This window comes from Erithacus rubecula (genome assembly GCF_903797595.1).
Source record: "Erithacus rubecula genome assembly, chromosome: 4".
In the NCBI taxonomy this organism is placed as follows: domain Eukaryota; kingdom Metazoa; phylum Chordata; class Aves; order Passeriformes; family Muscicapidae; genus Erithacus; species Erithacus rubecula.
In genome coordinates, this window is record NC_136686.1 from 67,710,265 (window position 1) to 67,728,443 (window position 18,179).

An 18,179-nucleotide genomic window follows, 5' to 3' on the forward strand; every position below is an offset into this window, starting at 1 on the left:
ATGAGGGGAGCTGCCCCTGCTGCCCAGCAAAGGAGCTCTGTGCTCACACCTGCAGATAACAGCATGTCTGCAAAACACCAGGGCAAGGTTCAAGTGGCTTCTGATTAACCTCTCCAGAGGAAGAGTTATGATCCTTGTTTATTTACTCCCTCATACCTTGGAGATAAACCCAAGCTTTGCCTTCCCATCTTCGTCCCTAGCGGATCAGTGCAGGGAGAGGGGCATGGAAAACCTTGCCAAGCTTGATTAAAGCTTTCCTTTATCTGGGGAAAAGTGTCTGGGTGTGTTTTCCTGCCAGAAGGATGAAGGATTGGGAGTGCTATGGATAACACTGCAATACTTCTGAAATGTTGGCTCACCACGTTTGTTTTTAATATCCTTAATTAATTTTTTTTTAAAATCCCTGCAGTCGTTCACCCTTCGCAGCGACAGCAAATCCCCTGGCTGTGCCCAGAAATCCTGCAGCAGATCTGCTGCTCCTACTCCCCCTAAGAGAAGGAGCAGCGTCCTTTGGTCTGAAATGTTGGATATCAACACCAAAGAATCCCTGAGCACCAAAGAAATCAAGCGCCAGGAGGTAACTGCCCATGGAAAACGGGGCTGGGAACAGCAGCCTTTTGTCTGGGAAGAGAAACAACCTTTAGGGAGGGGGCTGCATCTTCCTGTGCACTAAACCTGAGATTTATGTCTACATCAGCCATGGGAAAAGCAGGATTCCACTCTGGAATCCAGTGTGACCCTTGGGAGATGCCAAACTTTCCACGGCATTCCTGAAATCTCAGCCCCGGCCCCTCTGGCTGCTCTGCAGCTGCCCCAACCTCAGGTTCCTCACAGAGCCAGCTGTCTTTCTCCTAAAACTCCTGACAATTGGTTGGGAGCCAAGCAGCAAGGCCTTGGCTTGCCTTTTTCCTGGAGTTCTTGGCCAGATCTTGTGGAGACAGCACAGGAGCCGCCGGAAGCCGCTGGGATTTGACCTCTGTGGTTTCGGGGCTTTTGTGTTTGCAGCCTCGCCTGGCTCACAGCAGTGATTTAAAAGGCTCTAATATTTAATTTGGCTCGTGCAGGGGCCATCAGGGCTTTCACACAGTTGGAAGCAAAGCTGCTTTCTCAGGGCTAGCAAAGCAGATTTACTCTGGGTTGTCATGCCCAGGTGCCATCGAGTGGTTGGGGTGGCCAAGGGGCTTTTCAGGGCAGGCTGTTCATCATGGCAGCTGAAAGGCTCTTTCTGGGATTCAACGTAACTCTGGCTGCCTTGTTCCCTTCCTCCCAGGCCATCTATGAAATGTCCAGGGGAGAACAGGACCTGATTGAGGACCTGAAGCTGGCCAGGAAGGTGAGTGGGGATTTTTCCTGTGGTCAGTGACGACATTCCAGAGAATAATGAAGGTTTTTTGTACCTGCAAACGTGACGTGGGAGCTTTATCAGCCCAGAACCCCCAGTTTGAAAGCTGGCCCAGAAAGCTGACGTGAGCACTGGGCCAGCACTGCTGAGATTGCACCAAACCCTGCCATAAAAGGATTGTGCAGAGCTGCTTGGGGACTCCCTATCCCAGCTGGGAACAGTCCAGACAGGAAAATCCTTCTCATTTAATTCTCCATCCTTCATGGAGTGAATCTTTTAGTATCAAATCAGTGTTACTCTTTCTGTTGCCTTCACTTGTTTCACCTGATAAATCCCCTCAGTTTAACTCAATTAGGACTTGGCACATCTGAATATCTTTGAATATATTTTATTTGACAGGCCTACCATGATCCCATGCTGAAACTGTCCATCATGTCTGAGGAGGAACTCACCCACATTTTTGGGGACTTGGATTCCTACATTCCTCTGCACGAAGGTAAGAGCAGCTGGGTGGTTTGTGCTGGCTGGGATTTAACCTCTCTGCTTTCTCCTGTTACTCACTGGGGCATTGCTGCAATTCCTCTTTTTGTGTTCCCATTCCAGACTTACTGGCAAGTTTGGGAGAAGCAACGAAACCAGATGGAACAGTGGAGCAGATTGGGCCCATCCTTGTGAAGTGGGTGAGTCCAGAACTTGGAATCAAAGGGCTAAAACTGAGCTTAGAGAAGGTTTAAAGGCAGAAGCTGCAAAGCTCTGTGGCTTTTGTGACCCTGAGTGCAAGATCAGAAGGGAGATCCTGGCAATGCTGGAAACAATGGGATTCTGTTGGCTGGAATGGGCCATGATTTCACCCCAGAGATTTGGAATGATTTGCTGATTTAGGGTTGAAGTGTCTGTGTCTCCTGGACTCTGTCCCAGTGTGATTCCAGGACTGTTATCCTTGCTAATCCCAAACACTGGGAGCTTCACGGGCTCCCTGTGCTCATCCTCCTTACAAGATCCAGTTGTTTGGAACTTCATGGGCTTCCTGTGATCATCCTCATCCTCCTCACAGGATCCAAACATTGGGAATTTCATGTGCTCATCCTCATCTTTCTCCCAAGATCCTCCCTTGGCTTCATTATTGGGACAAATTCCCCAGCGGGGGCTGTAGAACTCCACCAGTTTGCCGTGTGAGTGACGTTTGCTTTTCCCCCAGGGAATCTGACTCCTCAATCTGCTCTGTTCCTGCAGTTACCTCGACTCCATGCCTACAAAGGCTACTGCAGCAACCAGCTGGCAGCCAAGGCCCTGCTGGACCAGAAGAAGCAGGACAGGAGGGTGCAGGATTTCCTGCAGCGCTGCCTGGAGTCTCCCTTCAGCCGCAAGCTGGACCTCTGGAGCTTCCTGGACATCCCTCGGAGCCGCCTGGTCAAATACCCCCTGCTGCTCAAGGAGATCCTCAGGCACACTCCCAAAGAGCACCCTGACATCCACATCCTGGAGGAAGCTGTGAGTCACCCTGCTGTGCTGCTTCTGACCCTAAGGATGTGGTTTGGGAGCTGCAGAAATCTTCCTTAAAGCCTCAGCAGTTTCCAGGGGGGTTTTCTTGAAGGGCACAAATCTGTGCCAGGGAAAGTGAGGGGTTAATCCACATGGATTGAATCCTTTGGAGTTGTGAAAGAGCACGAGCAGAGGTCACACAGGGTTTGTTAATCCCTTTTAATCATTTGTTTGGGCTTTTAGATATCCATAATCCAAGGAGTCCTCTCTGATATCAACCTGAAGAAGGGCGAGTCTGAGTGCCAGTATTACATTGACAAGCTGGAATACCTGGATGAGAAGCAGAAGGATCCAAGGATTGAAGGCAGCAAAGCTTTACTGTGCCACGGGGAGCTGAAGAATAAAAATGGACACGTAAGTCCCTCGTTTTGCACTAATTAATTCTCAAACCTTCCCTCAGAGCAGGACTGGGAGCCTTCCATCCTTAGGGTTAGTTTAGATATTGGATAAAAAAGCAGAGGAAATCCCTTATGGGCAGCCTCGTTTCAGGGTGTAAGGGAAAGTTTCCTGCTGACAGCTCCACAGTCAGCTTTGGGAAGCTGGAAAACCATTAGCACAGAATGCCCAGAGAAAGTGCTCTCCATGCAGAGGGATTTCCTGCCACTGTTTACTTCCAGGTGCTCTGACATTCCCCATGTGGAGCCCTGGCTCTTCCAAACAAAAGGGTTCCTGCAAAGCCTGTTTGACTTTGGGCTGGGCTGCCTGCAGTTTATCTCCCACCTGCTGCTCTCCAGGCTTTGCTGCCTTTTGTCCTGAATTCAACCTCCAATCTTCTCATGTTTTCTTTGTTGATTGGGTTTGTTGTTGTTTTTTTTTTTGTCTAATTGGCCATTTTACTCCTTCACACGAGGCATTCCATGTTCTCAGGAAAGATATGGCTCCTTATCATCCTATGTCTGTGTCTGGGAGTCATCATTCCCTTTCTAGGGATCACTAAAACCAAATCAATAAAACAATAAAGCTGCTGATGTAATCCTTGGCATTGTCACAGGAGCCTGAAAATGATTGTGGCTGAAACTGCAGATAAGATGGCCTTGAATCATGGCATGGAGAGTGAAGCTGGGATGTTTTCCCTTGCAGAAACTCTACGTGTTCCTCTTCCAAGAGGTGCTGGTGCTGACGCGGCCGGTGACGCGCAACGAGCGGCAGCTGTTCCAGGTGTACCGCCAGCCCATCCCCGTGCAGGAGCTGCTGCTGGAGGACCTGCAGGACGGGGATGTCAAGATGGGAGGCTCCTTCCGAGGGGCTTTTGGCAATTCTGATAAAGGTATGGATCCATCACTGCATCCCTGACTTCACAGCCAGGCCTTGTGGTAGAAAACATCTTGGTCACCCTGCTGGATTTTGGGATTTCAAACCTACCAATGCCATCTCTAAATGCCAACTGGGAACTTGGGGGTGATACTGGGAATCTCATCGCTGAGACAGTGAGAGATGCTCCCCCTCCCTACCAAAACCCCTGCTATCATTTAGGATTTTTATTGGTCATTACGAAATGATTGGTCTTTTCTCATCTAGAATCTTAAAGTAACTGGAGAGTTCTCAACTTATAATTTTACTGGTTAGAATTTCAATCCCCCTAAACCCTGTAAAAAACCCCTTGCTGTGCTATGTGACTGGGTTTTGCTGGTAGAACCCTTTAAAGAAATAAAGCTGCCTGCAGAACCTCTACAGCATCTCCCAGGATCTCATTCCTTTCTAGCTGAGAAGCTGAATTCTGCCTCAGGGGCCCCTGGAGCAGCCCAAAGCTAAACCCACCCTAGGCCTGGCAGCTACAGGAGCTGATGCACTTTTCCTTTTCCCTGCAGCCAAAAACATTTTCCGAGTGCGTTTCCAGGATCCCAGCCCGGGCCAGTCGCACACGCTGCAGGCCAACGACGTGTTCCACAAGCAGCAGTGGGTGAACTGCATCCGCACGGCCATCGCCCCCTTCCAGAGGAACATTCCTGCTGCAGAGCTCAAGGAGCTGCCTGAGCTGAGCGAGGAATCAGAGGAGAACAACCCCTCAGTGCCCAACATCCCGGCCCAGCAGCGCCAGCCGGCCATTTCCCACATGGAGCTGGACGAGAGCGCGGCCGAGAGCGGCTCCGTCCTGGACTCGGGGCTGAAATCCCACAGAACCTCACCCGGGCACAGGAAATGCAGGGAGAAGCAGCTCAGTGGGAAGAGGAAAGAAACGCTGGTGTAAGGAAAAAAAAAACAAAAATAAGGAGCCCTGGTGCCACTCTGGGGGAAAACTGTTAATTTATAAATAATTCCTTGTACATTTTTGTACCGGGGGTGCCTTCGGGGCTCCGCGGATCAGATCCTGGGTTTGTGTTGGAATGGCAGCTACTGGTGTGCAGTCACTGTTGAACTGGGCTCTGTTTTTACACTCTGAATCCACCTGGGGTTTCCAAAATCTGAACACCAGGTTTGGGTTACTGGGAGTTTCCCACAGTTGTGGTAGAGAACGGGAAGCAAAGTGGAAATTTGGGCAGCACAAGGGGTTTTATCAACACTGCAAAAGAACTCAACACCTGAAGTCACTCTGGTGTGTGGTTATGGTAATTCCTGGAAATTTGCATGATCCTAAAGGAGAAATCCTAAAAAAAAAACAGACCCCGAGTTCAACAGGTTCTCAATTCACCTACTGGAATCTTTGATCTCTGTGTGTCCTTTGTACATTCCTCTGTCTCACTCTTGTATCCTGCCAACTATTTAATTTTTTTATTAGTTTTGTTTCGAGTTTGGGGGTTGGGATTTTGGGTGGGTTTTTTTGTTTGTTTTCTTTGATTGGTTGTTTGGGATTTTTTTTTTTTATTTTTATTTTTGTACTTTTGTTGCTCAGACTTGGCATTTCCTTTCCAGTACTTGATCCTTCATGCTCCAGGGGGTGATGTCCCAAGTGTCCCTCACATCACCCCAGAGCAATCCACTGGGAGGAGACACTACTGAAAGAGAACTGCTTTACTCCAGGGTGTAGGAAGGTTGTAGGCACGTTGTAAAAGGGTTTGGGGAGCAGTGAGTAGAGGGGGTAGCAGGGATTGAAGGTAGATTTGTTTGTTGCCTTTTGGAAATGAAACACTTCCCAACGGGAAGCAGGACTTGGAGGCAACCAAGGGGTTCTTGCATGTGGTAGAAAGGTAGAGGAGAGGAAGAGGTGGAGGTGTGAGGAGAGGAGGGAGTGGTTGTAAATACTCAGGGTGGCAGCACTGCCATCTTCTAGCACTCCAAAGATCCAGAGGAAATCCAGGGAAAGATCCAGCTTGGGAACGGGACAGCTCTGAGCACAGTGGGGTGTCCCTGAAATCTGGAATTAGGATCCTGAAATCCAGGATTGGGGAGTGGGATCCTGAAATCCACAACTGGGGAGCCATATCCTGAAATTTAGGTTTGGGGAGTGGAATCCTGCAGTCCCTGTCACCTGACATCCAGGATTAGGGAGCCATATCCCAAACCAGGCTGGGTGAGCAGTAACTCCACATGCAGGGATTGTCACTGCCTGTCCCGTGTCCAGCTGGGAGCTTTGGGGGTGGGCAGAGGGTGTGTACATAGACACAGCGTGTGGTTCTCTGTAAATGTTGTACAGTTTCCAGTGCCAAGTTCCATTAAATTCCTGACACCTCTCACCTGCCTCGTGTCTGTGCTCCAGGGCTGGCTCTGGATAAGGAGGGATCTCTCCAGGAGGAGCCCCTGTCCTCCTGCTGTGATTTTTTGTGTTCAGGCAGGACAATCTGGCGTTTTACAGCTTCCATGTCCAGGCAGGGCACGAGGTGAGTTTATGGACTCAGTTTCTCAGGGAAAAGGGAGCAGTGGGATTCTCCTCATCCATCCCCATCAGCAGCAGTGCCCTCATTTAGTAAAGGTTAATCCTTGGGGAGGGGGATCCTGCTGGGCTGATCTGAGGATCCTGTACCAGGATCAGCCCATCCAGTGTTCCCAGTTTTCCCAAACCCTGCAGCCTGACCCTGTGTGGGGTGTTCATGGAGCAATCCCAGCTCCAGGCTGGCCCCACTCCCTGGGAGGGAGGGAGGGAAGGAGCAGCTCCGATTTTAGGGACGGGATTTACAGCTGAGCCCTGAGCTCTGAAGCCGATTGGATCCAGAGGGAATTCAGCCCTTCCCGAGCAGGGAGAAGCTGGAAAAGCAGCTCCTCCTGTAAAACAAACAAGCCATCAGTGAGCTGCTGGAGCACAGGGAGAGGAAATCCCAGGGATTGTCTGTTTGTCCTCCCCAAGAGAGGCTGGGCTCAATCTTCCTCTGGTGCTGCAGCCGACGGCAAATCAGCCAAAAATCCTGAATTCCCTTTGGAAGTAATTCCCTTTAAATAATCCCCCGCAGCCCCTGCTGCTTCCAGTCCCCGCTCTGTCCCTCCGGCAGGAATGTGCAGCCGTCTGAGCCCTCCCTCCTGCAGACTAAACAAGCGCTGCTCGCTCCCCGGGCTCCGGCGGCTGCGGAGCCCCCGGGGCGGGGGGAGCCCGCGGATGTGGCAGCTCCGCCCGGGCGAGCAGCTCCGGCTCCGGGTTTGCCTCGGGGATCCGCCCGGCGCAGCCGCCGCCTCCCGCGGGGACCTGCCCGGGCTGGGGGCGCTGGGGGCGCGATCCCCCCGGAATCCCGGCGCCACAATCCCTGCACCCCAAATCCAGCACCCCAATCCCTGGAGCCCCAGTCCCTGCCGCCCCAAATCCAGCACCCCAATCCCTGCGTCAGTCCCCGGCACCCAAATCCCCGGCGCCCCAGTCCCTGCACCCAAATCCCTGCGTCAGTCCCTGGCACCCCACTCCCGGCACCCCAATCCCTGCACCCCAATGCCTCCCGCCCCAAATCCAGCACCCCAATCCCTGCGTCAGTCCCTGGCACCCCACTCCCGGCACCCCAATGCCTCCCGCCCCAAATCCAGCACCCCAATCCCTGCGTCAGTCCCTGGCACCCCAATCCCCACCCCCCAGTTCCTGCACCCCATTCCCCGGCACCCCAATCCTCCCGGGGGACACCCAGATCAGGGTCCCTTTGCTGCGGCTTTAGGAGCTGCCCTTCAGTTTGCCCTTGGATTTGGGAATCTCTGTGGAAGCAAAGTCTAAACCAAACCCAAATCCCAAATTTCACTCCAACAACAGCCCCAAGACCCTCGCAGCCCTTGTGGTATCAACCTCTCCAAAATCCCGTTTTCCACGCGGAGCCCGGGCGGGGTTTTTGCCGGCGTTTGTCGGGTTCCTCCCCCTCCCCACAGCCGCTCCCGGGATCCGTCTGGGCTGGTTCAGGGGCCCCGCGGAGCTTTTCCCTGTCGGAGCCGCTTCCCTCCCAACTTTCCCTTTTTCCATGAATTCATCCCCTCCCAGCCCTCCCCTGCCGCGTCTGCAGCTGCAAACCCAGACACATCTGTGCACATCTGGGCACGAGCCGCCTCGGCAGAATCCAACTGGAAGCTTTTCACCTTCTGAACTGGGGGAATTTTCCCCCCCGTTCCTTGGACTGGGCCCCTCAAAACCAGACACGAGCCTGGAAAACTCCGTGTGAGGCTTTAAGGGGCCCTCCTTCATCAAAGCACCAACTTTCCCAGCTCCAGGTGGAGACATCCCGGGAAATTCGGCTGCCAAAAAACGCTCCCAATCCCACCGTGGTGGTCTCCCCTTCCCTGTGCTACCCCTCAGCCCACCCACTGTAAATAGGATTAGACCATAAATCACGGGATTTTATGGGCCAGCAGGAGGTTTTACTGGGATAATTATCCTGATAAATGAGGTGCAGTTAAGCATAGACAAAATAAAGGGCTGGTTTTGACCTTATCCTGAAAATGGGGAGGTGGGATGGGATAATGGGATGGGATAATGGGATACGGTGAGTGCTGGCGATGGGATGGGAGGTGATGGGTGCTGGTCATGGGAATGGAATGGGATGAAAGGTGATGGGTGCTGGTCACAGGGTTGGGATGGGATCCATGGGATATGATGCCGTGGATTTCACGGGAAGGAAGCAGCAGATTCCAGCTTTGATCCAGCCCGGACAGCACAGCCCCTCCACCCTCAGCCAGGTGACACAGGGACCCCAAATCCCCCCGATTTCAGCCCCAGCCCCTCTGAACCAACACTAAACCCTCCCAGCTCTCCAAACCCCCGTGATCTGTCGGGATTTTCCTCTCCCAGGCGGATCCCAGCCAGCTCCGCCTCCCCTTGGGTTGGATCTCATTAAACCTGGAGCAGGGCAGACAGAGAATGGGGAGCAGCTCTTGCACAAGAGGAGCTGCCAGGGCCTCCCCTCCCCGAAACTCTCCCGGGGCAGGTTCCCAGCTCGGCTCCCTCAGCTCCTCCTGGGAATTGCAGCCTCCCGCACACTCAGAGCTTTTTCCAGGGGAGGTTTTCCCCAGGAGAACGTTCCTCTCCCACATTTATCCCACCATTCCCCAGGTGTCCCTCAGCTCTTCCATGGGCTGGGTTTGTTTGTGCCCTTCCCTCCAAATCCCGCAGCTCTAATTCCAACCTGGGTTAAACTGGGATCACCTGGTGCCCATTTCCTGTAGCTGAGTAAGTGAAATTATCTTCTGCTGTGGAATTTCCAAGGTCCTGCAGCTCCTTGATTCGGCTGGTGAAGGTCACAGAGCTGTTGTGGGCACAGAGGAAAGAGGGAGGGATGGAAGGAGGGAAGGATGATGGATGGATGGAATCCATGGATAGAGGGATTGGATCCATGGATAGAGGGATAGATGGGATTCATTGAGAGATGAATGATGGAATTCATGGAGGGATGGATGGGATCCATTGATAGAATCCATGGATGGATGGATGGAATCCATGAATGAATTGGATGAATGGATGGGATCCATGGATGAATGGAATCCATGAATAGATTTGATCCGTGGATGGATGAATGGAGAAACACCCCCTCATTCATCACTGTCCCCTCCTTTACTCCCTGAGTAAGAGATGAGTAAACCCAGCCTTACAATGGGGAGGACTCAGCTCATCCCTGAGTAACAGGGCAGGACCCCCCAGCCCCACCTGGATCCCCCGGAGGTGACTCAGGGGATCTGCCAGGACCTGCCCCGGGATCCTCCCTCGGCGCCTCTGATGTGCTGCCAGCACTGCCTGGGGACACTGTACAGCTCCAAACCTCCCCAAAATATCCCTAAAACCGGGAAAATCGCTGTGTCACTCCCCAAACCACAGAGCCCAAATCCCTTCATGAGGGTTTTGTTGGGTTCTGACCCCGTGGGAGCAGCGGGATGAGAGCCAGGCTGGCCCGGGGGGGTTGGGTCACTCCTTCCCCAGCTCCCAAAAATTCCGTGTCCATTCCCATTCCTGCCTCCTCCTGCTGCTGGTCCATGGAGAGGCCAAGGAAGGGAGGGAAGGAAGAAGGGAAGGAGGAGGCTGCATCTCCTTCTCCTGATAATCCAGGGAGAGGCTGATGGAGGGAAGGACGGAGGAAGGGAAGGATGAGGCTTCATCTCCTGCTGCTGATCCAGGGAGAGGCTGAGGGGAGGAGGAAGGGAATGAGGGAGAAAGGGATGGAAGGAGGAGGCTCCATCTCCTCCTGCTGCTGATCCAGGCAGAGGCCAAGGGAGGGAAAGAGAGAGGAAAGGAGGGAAGGAGGAGACTCCATCTCCTCTTGATGCTGATCCAGGGAGAGGCTGAGGAAGGGAGGAGGGAGGGATGGAAGGAGGAGGCTCCATCTCCTGCTGCTGATCCAGGGAGAGGCGGAGGGAGGGAAGGAGGAGGCTCCAGGCTCCATCTGCTCCTCGGCGTGCCGGGACAGAGCCGCGTGCTCGCCTGGGCAGCGCCATGGCGGAGCGGCTGTCGGAGGAGAAAATCGCCGAATTCAAAGAAGCTTTTTCCCTCTTCGACCGCGACGGCGACGGCTGCATCAGCACCAAGGAGCTGGGCACGGTGATGCGCTCGCTGGGCCAGAACCCCAGCGAGGCCGAGCTGCAGGACATGGTGGCAGAGGTGGACGCCGACGGCAGCGGCACCATCGACTTCCCCGAGTTCCTGTCGCTGATGGCGAGGAAGATGCGGGACACGGACAGCGAGGAGGAAATCCGGGAGGCGTTCCGAGTGTTCGACAAGGACGGGAATGGCTACATCAGCGCGGCCGAGCTGCGGCACGTCATGACCAACCTGGGAGAGAAGCTGACGGACGAGGAGGTGGACGAGATGATCAAAGAGGCCGATTGCAACAACGACGGGCAGGTCAACTACGAGGAGTTCGTGAGGATGATGACGGAGAAGTGATGGCTGCAGCTCCAGGTAATGCAGCACCCCGTGGGAAATCCCCAGTTCTTGGCTCTGCATCGTGTTTGTGGTGCTTTTGTAATTTTTTTTATCTTTTTTTTTTTTTTTCATAGGGAACAGAGGTTGTGGTAGTGGTTCTACCCCAGCCCCTCCATCCTTTCCCACTTTCTCCAGGCTGGAAAAAATCTTCTTTTGTCCCAGCAACCGGCGTTGGGTTTGCAGATGGATTTGGGGTCCCCGTGGGATGTCTGGTGTCTGTAGATATTCCAGTGGCCACTGAATATTCCCCGAGTCCAATAAAAAACATCCCCCCACATCCTGGTGGCTGCTTCATTTGGCTTCTCCTTGCAAAAAAAAATTCCCTGAAATCATCCTGAGCCAGCTCATCTCCATCCTCTTCCCATTTCATCCCTTCTCCCAAAAAGCTGGGAAGATGCCAGAGACCATCCCAAATCTCATCTTTTGGGGATCACAGGGGTGTTTTTCCCTCTTCTAAGCTAAGAAAACTGAGTTTATCCCTAATCCCCATCCCAAAGCTGAGCAGGGTTCACCTTTGCTGGCTCAGTTTCCCCCCAGCGAGGGGGGAATCCTGGGATGGGATCGTTCCCTCCACAGAGGAAAATTCATTTTAATGGATCTAATTAACGCTGTGTCGTTAACGAGCAGGAGCTCGGGATCCTCAGCCCCATTCCAGCCCGTCCCCGGGGCTGGGAACTTTGGCAATCCCAGTTGTTTTCCCGGGAGAACCGGGCGGGTCCCGGCAGAGCCCGGCGCACCCACGCTGGCTCCGGGCAGCTTCTCCCGGGGTGAGAACAGGGCAAGGTCCAGCCCCAAAATACCCAAATCCGGCAAAATCCAGCCCCAAAATACCCAAATCCGGCAAAATCCAGCCCCAAAATACCCAAATCCGGTCCCCAAATACCCAAATCCGGCAAAATCCAACCCCAAAATACCCAAATCCGGCAAAATCCAGCCCCAAAATACCCAAATCCGGCAAAATCCAACCCCGAAATAACCAAATCCGGCAAAATTCAGCCCCAAAATCCCCAAATCCAACCCCAAAGTACCCCAAATCCAGCCCCAAAATCCAGCCGCAAAATCTCCAAATCCGGCCCCAAAATACCCAAATCCAGCCCTGAAATCCAGCCCCAAAATACCCAAATCTGGCAAAATCCGGCCCCAAAATACCCAAATCCAGTCCCAAAATCCAGCCTCAAAATCCAACCTCAAAATACCCGGCCCCAAAATCCTTAAATCCAGCAAAGTCCAGCCCCAAAATCCCCAAATCTGGCAAAATCCAACCCCCAAATCCAGCAAAATCCAACCCCAAAATACCCAAATCCATGTCCCAAATCCCCAAATCCGGCAAAATTCAGCCCCAAATCCCCAAATCTTGCAAAGTCCAGCCCCAAAATCCCCAAATCTGGCAAAATCCAGTCCCCAAATCCAGCAAAATCCAACCCCGAAATACCCAATTCCAGCTCCCAAATCTGGCAAAATCCAGCCTCAAAATTCCCAAATCTGACTAAGTCCAGTTTCAAAATCTCCAAATCCAGTAAAACTCCATCCAGAAAAAATTCCAGAGAGCCAGAGTCACTCCAGGCTGTTGTTATGGGATGGCTAAAATTAATCCTTCCCTAAAACCAGGATTATTTATTTCATGCCAGGATCCAAATCCAAACCCATCCTGGTATTTTTAGGCCTGATCTTTTTTTTTTTTTTTTTTCCTGTTTCTATTTTTGGGTTGTTTAATTTCTGGAGTGTTTTTTTCCACTTGTCCCAGGATGTTTTTTTTTCTAAATGATGATCCTGAATGGGAGAATGGATCAACAGCAGGAAAGTTTATCCATGTTTTCCCATTTTTCCCTGAATTTGGTGCTTGGGAAGATTCCCCCCAGCATTCCTTGGGATGGACACATGGATGGAGAGGATGGTCCCATTTGTTTAGCATTGGAAAAGGAGGAGATTTCTCTTCCCAAATCCAGGTTTTCATCCCCAAATTGTCCCTCTGGAGGAGAAGGAGCTGATGGAATTGCAGGATCCATGACCAATGGAATTCCATCCATGGTTAATAATTTAATTTAATTAATCAAGGTCCACTTGGAACCAGGGAAGTTTGGAGGATCCCTGATTTCAGTTTTCCACCTTAAAATTTGGTCAGGATGTTCCTGCACTTGGGAATGGGATTGAAGGATGGGATGGGAACTGGGAATCCTCTGGGATTGGAGCTGGGGGTTCATCCAGGGAATATCTGGGATGGGGATCACCTGGGCTGGATCCTGGGAGATCATCTAGGGTGGGATTTGGGATGGGGATCACCTGGGCTGGATCCTGGGAGATCATCTAGGGTGGGATTTGGGATGGGGATCACCTGGGCTGGATCCTGGGAGATCATCTAGGGTGGGATTTGGGATGGGGGTCACCTGGGATGGATCCTGGGAGATCATCTAGGGTGGGATTTGGGATGGGGATCACCTGGGATGGATCCTGGGAGATCATCTAGGGTGGGATTTGGGATGGGGATCACCTGGGATGGATCCTGGGAGATCATCTAGGGTGGGATTTGGGATGGGGGTCACCTGGGATGGATCCTGTGGGGTTGTCTGGTGTGGGATTTGGGATAAGGGATCACCTGGAATAGGAACTGGGAATCATCTGGGATAGGGAATCACCTGGGATGGATCCTGTGGGATCATCTAAGCCAGGAATAACGTGGGGCAGGAATAACCTGGGATGGGATCCAGGAGATCATTCAGAGTAAGGATAACCTGGAATGGATTCTGAGGAATCATCCAGTGTGGGATTTGGGATAGGGATCACCTGGGATGGATCCTATGGATCATCTGCTGTGGGATTTAGGATAAGGATCAACTAGGATGGGTCCTGTGGGATCATCTGGTGCAGAATCTGGGATAGGGAATAACCTAGGATGAGATCCAGGAGATCATCTGGAGTAGGGAATCTCCTTGAATGGATCCTGGAGGATCATGCAATGTGGGATTTGGGATAGGGGTCAACTGGGATGGATCCTGTAGGATCATCTAAGCCAGGAATAACCTGGGGCAGGAATAACCTGGGATGGGATCTGGGAGATCATCTGGAGTAGGGATAACCTGGAATGGATCCTGTGGGATCATCCAGTTTGGGATTTGGATCACCTGGGATGGGATCCAGGAGATCACCCTGAGTAGGGATCTCCTGAAGTGGATCCTGAGGGATCATCTGCTGTGGGATTTGGGATAGGGATCACCCTGAATGGATCCTGGAGGATCACCCAGTGCAGGATTTGGTGCAGAATCTGGGATTGGAGTCACCTGGATTGGGATCCACATGGGGTGCAGTGGGATGGGAGCTGGGGGAATCCCTTGGGATCCTGGAGGGGAAATGTGGATCAGCTGTGGCAGCTGCTCCCACTGCACATCCCAGGACAATCTGCAGGAATTTCACCTCCCATCACTTCTCCAGGGGATTCTCCAAAAAAAAAAAAAAAAAAAAAAAACAAAAAAAAAACCAACCAAAAAATCCACCAAGGGCTCCAGCACCACCCAAACCCCGGGATCCAGCCCTGCCCCCACTGCTCCCCCTTCCCTGCTCACCTGGACACTGTTTTTCCCCTAAAATGGAATTTTCAGGGAATAAAAAGCAGCTCAGGAGCCCCCCCTGCATCCCCCACCCTAAAGGAGCAGAGATGTTTGCTCCAATCCCAAATTCTCCCCATCCCCTGGAATTTTAGCAACCCGAGATGTTTTCACCCTGTTTCAACAGCAAAGCTTTAAAAACACAATAATTCAACAACACTGAGACCTCCCAAGGGTCTCCCAAAGGAAAAACAGATTTTTTCTCATTTTTTCCCAGTTTTTCCCCCTTTCCAAACCCTCTGGATTGGCTCCCTCCCCCTCCCCAGCAGGGACTCAACCATGAGGTGGGGCCTGGGAATGTCTGGGGGGAGGGGAGGCCCCTCCACATCCAGCTGAAATTCCAGAAAAAATCTGGGAAATCAGCTCTGGGAGCAGGATTGATCCAGGCTGGGAGATCAAGGCAGTGGGATAAAAACAAAGCCCAAAAATCCATTTACAAACTCGTTTTTGCCACGTTTACTTTGGGAAAAGCTTGTTCAGTTTCCTCAGGGTGGTTTTTTTTTTAACCTGTTTTAAAGGGATTTTTCCATTTTTGGGTTGTTTGTGAAAGGAGAAAATTCTGTCTGTGGGAGAAATGAAAAACAAACTATCCCAAAACTTTGTCCAGGAATGGCCAAAATGATGGAAAATGGAAAAATTTGGTGCCAAGTCCAACACTGAGGGGAAAAATTTTGGGGAAAAAAATCTCTGATTTTGGGGCTGGAGGGATTTGGGTTTATCCCCAATTTTTTTTTTTGCATTAATTCCTTCCATTAAATTTAATTCCATTAATTCATGGAATTCTGGGAGTGAGGAGAGGGAAATAAAGGACAGCAGGAGCTGGGGGGAGGGAGGGGACAGGATTTGGGGACAGGAGAGGGGAAAATGTGAGCAAAATGTGGAATAAAAGGGACCAGGAGATGAGGAGCACCAACCCTAATCCCACCAATCTTAATCTCAATCCTAATCCCACTAATCTTAATCCTAATCTTAATCCTAATCCCACTAATCCTAATCTTAATACCAATCCCACTAATCCTAACCTTAATACTAATCTTAATCCCAATCCCACTAATCCTAATCTTAATCCTAATCCCACTAATCCTAATCTTAATCCTAATTTTAATCCCAATCCCACTAATCCTAATCTTAATCCTAATCTTAATCCCAATCCCACAAATTCTAATTTTAATCCCAATCCCACTAATCCTAATCTTAATCCTAATCTTAATCCCAATCCCACTAATCCTAATCTTAATCCTAATCTTAATCCTAATTTTAATCCCAATCCCACTAATCCTAATCTTAATCCCAATCCCACTAATCCTAATCTCAATCCTAATCTTAATCCAAATCCCACTAATACTAATCTTAATCCTAATCCCACAAATCCTAATCTTAATCCTAATCTCAATCCCAATCCCACTAATCCTAATCTCAATCCTAATCCCACAAATCCTAATCTTAATCCTAATTTTAATCCTAATCCCACTAATCCTAATCTTAATCCTAATCCCACAAATCCTAATCTTAATCCTAATCCCACTAATCCTAATCTCAATCCTAATCCCACCAATGATAATCTTAATCCTAATCCCATTAAGACAAATCTCAATCCTAATCCCATCAATCCTAATATCAATCCTAATCTCACAAATCCCAATCCCACCAATCCTAAACCCACTAATCCTAATCTTAATCCTAATCCCACCAACCCAGCCCCCCCAACCCGAATCCCACAAATCCTAATCCCATCAATCCTAATCTCAGTCCTAACCCTACCAATCCTAATATCAATCCCAATCTCAATTCTAATCCCATCAATCCTAATTTTAATCCTAATCCCATCAATTTTAATCTCAATCCTAATCCCATCAATCCTAATTTTAATCCTAATTCCATCAATTTTAATCTCAATTCTAATCCCATCAATTCTTATCTCAATCCTATTCCCATTAGTCCCAATCCCACCAATCAACATCATAATCCCATCAAACATAATCCCATCAATCCTAATAATTATTTCCATAATTTCCACCAATCCTAATCCCATCAATCAAAAAAAGAAAGAGCTCCTCCATCCCCATTTCCCCCCAATTTTTTTCCCATTTTCAGCCCATCTAAACCTGCCCCTTTCCCTCCTTTCCAAGTTTTTCCCAAAATTCCCGATTTTCTCCTTAAAAACGCGCCCGAGCCGAGATCAGAGGGAATTTTATTGCTGGGAATTCCCAGTTTATGGAAATCTGAAAATGGGAATTAAAAAAAAAAAAAAAATTTAAAAATCCCAAATTCAGGTTTAGCAGGATTGATGTTTCTGGGAAAAAAGGGGAATTTTGGCTCTGGGGGATTCCAGAAAAGCGGCTGGAACAGAATTCCCAATTTTTTTTCCAGATTTGTTGGGAATTCCCAATTTTTGGGGATTTCCGGGTGTTTTTTCTGTAGGGAGCAGCGCCGCCTAGCGGAGGGAGGAGAATCCTGCAAACAATTTTTTTTTTAAATTTTATTTTCTCACAATTCCTTCCCCAAAATAATTCCCTTTTTTTTTTTTTTTTTTTTTTTTTTTTAATGGACAGGTCTTCCGGGATAAAATGGGATTTAAAATGGGATTTAAAATGGGATAAAAATGGGATTAAAATGGGATAAAAATTTTTCCAGGAATTTAGGAATTTTTTTATCCCCCCCAAAAGAAAAAAAAAATCAGGAATCCCAATCCCGTTTTGCTTTTTGTTTTGTTTTGCTTTTTGGTTTGTTTTGTTTTTTGGGTTTTTTTGTTTTGTTTTTGTTTTGTTTTTATTTTATTTTATTTGTCCTTTTCCCACTGTATTTCCAGAAATTTAGGAATTTTTTATCCCCTCAAAAAACAAAAATCAGGAATCCCAATCCCGGTTTTTTGGTGGATTTTGTTTTGGTTTGGTTTTGGGTTTTTTTTCCCTAAAAAGGGATTTGGGAACCCTAAAAAGGAATCTGGAACCCTGAAAAGGAAATTTGGAATCATAAAAAGGGATTTGGGATCTCTCAGAAGGGATTCGGGATCTTAAAATGGATTTGGGATCCCAAAATGGATTTGGGATCCTAAAATGGGATTTGGGATCCTGAATAGTAAATTTGGGATCCTAAAATGGATTTGGGATCTTAAAAGGGATTTGGGATCCCAAATTCTCTCCCAGAACCTTTTCCCTGCCATGAATCCCACAAAGCCCCAAACCCTCTGAGCTTCCCCAGTTCCAGGTTTCTGGGATGGGAACAGAATTTGGGATTTCCAGGGGAAAAGGGGAGGAATAAATGAAATTAAAAAGAAAAATAAAACCCCATAAAGTGCTCGCAGCTCCAGCTGGATCCCAAGATTTTGGGAATTCTGGATTCCTGGGGTTGGATTTGTTCTTGTGAGGAATTTCCAGGATTAGGGGGGAAAATGGGGAAAATTGGGAATTGGGAGGAGAATTCAAAGATCCAGAGGGGCCAGGCTGGAATC

The 18,179-nt window shown here is 49.8% G+C and overlaps 2 protein-coding genes and 1 long non-coding RNA gene across 6 annotated transcripts in view; 2 read left to right on the top strand and 1 right to left on the bottom strand.

Moving 5' to 3' along the window:
* Nucleotides 1-6,495, top strand: part of NET1 (neuroepithelial cell transforming 1) — a 45,886-nt gene extending 39,391 nt beyond the window's left edge. For both annotated transcript variants that reach the window (XM_079303983.1, XM_079303984.1), the window contains 8 exons: nt 410-577; nt 1,271-1,333; nt 1,742-1,838; nt 1,946-2,022; nt 2,576-2,833; nt 3,068-3,238; nt 3,965-4,151; nt 4,693-6,495. In XM_079303983.1, the coding sequence (XP_079160109.1) occupies nt 410-577; nt 1,271-1,333; nt 1,742-1,838; nt 1,946-2,022; nt 2,576-2,833; nt 3,068-3,238; nt 3,965-4,151; nt 4,693-5,072 (1,401 nt within the window). In that variant the 3' untranslated portion in view covers nt 5,073-6,495. The remainder of the gene's footprint in view (nt 1-409; nt 578-1,270; nt 1,334-1,741; nt 1,839-1,945; nt 2,023-2,575; nt 2,834-3,067; nt 3,239-3,964; nt 4,152-4,692) is intronic.
* Nucleotides 6,496-8,828: 2,333 nt separating this feature from the next.
* Nucleotides 8,829-11,274, top strand: LOC306801806 (calmodulin, striated muscle). 2 transcript variants are annotated; one of them, XM_079305185.1, is made up of 3 exons: nt 8,829-8,896; nt 10,727-11,105; nt 11,204-11,274. In XM_079305185.1, the coding sequence occupies exon 2, from the start codon at nt 10,749-10,751 to the stop codon at nt 11,088-11,090; it is 342 nt and encodes a 113-aa protein (XP_079161311.1). In that variant the 5' UTR covers nt 8,829-8,896; nt 10,727-10,748; the 3' UTR covers nt 11,091-11,105; nt 11,204-11,274. The 2 variants fall into 2 exon arrangements, with proteins under 2 accessions (XP_079161311.1, XP_079161310.1); XM_079305184.1 differs by lacking the exon at nt 8,829-8,896 and having other exon boundaries at nt 10,556-11,105.
* A 2,335-nt stretch (nt 11,275-13,609) lies between these two features.
* On the bottom strand, nt 13,610-14,243 carry LOC306800874. Of its 2 annotated transcripts, none has more exons than XR_013773937.1 (3): nt 14,164-14,243; nt 13,763-13,910; nt 13,610-13,722 (listed from the first exon to the last, which is right to left on the bottom strand). It is a non-coding gene; the product is annotated as an uncharacterized lncRNA (long non-coding RNA). The 2 variants fall into 2 exon arrangements; XR_013773938.1 differs by lacking the exon at nt 14,164-14,243 and adding an exon at nt 14,015-14,050.
* Nucleotides 14,244-18,179: the final 3,936 nt, after the last annotated feature.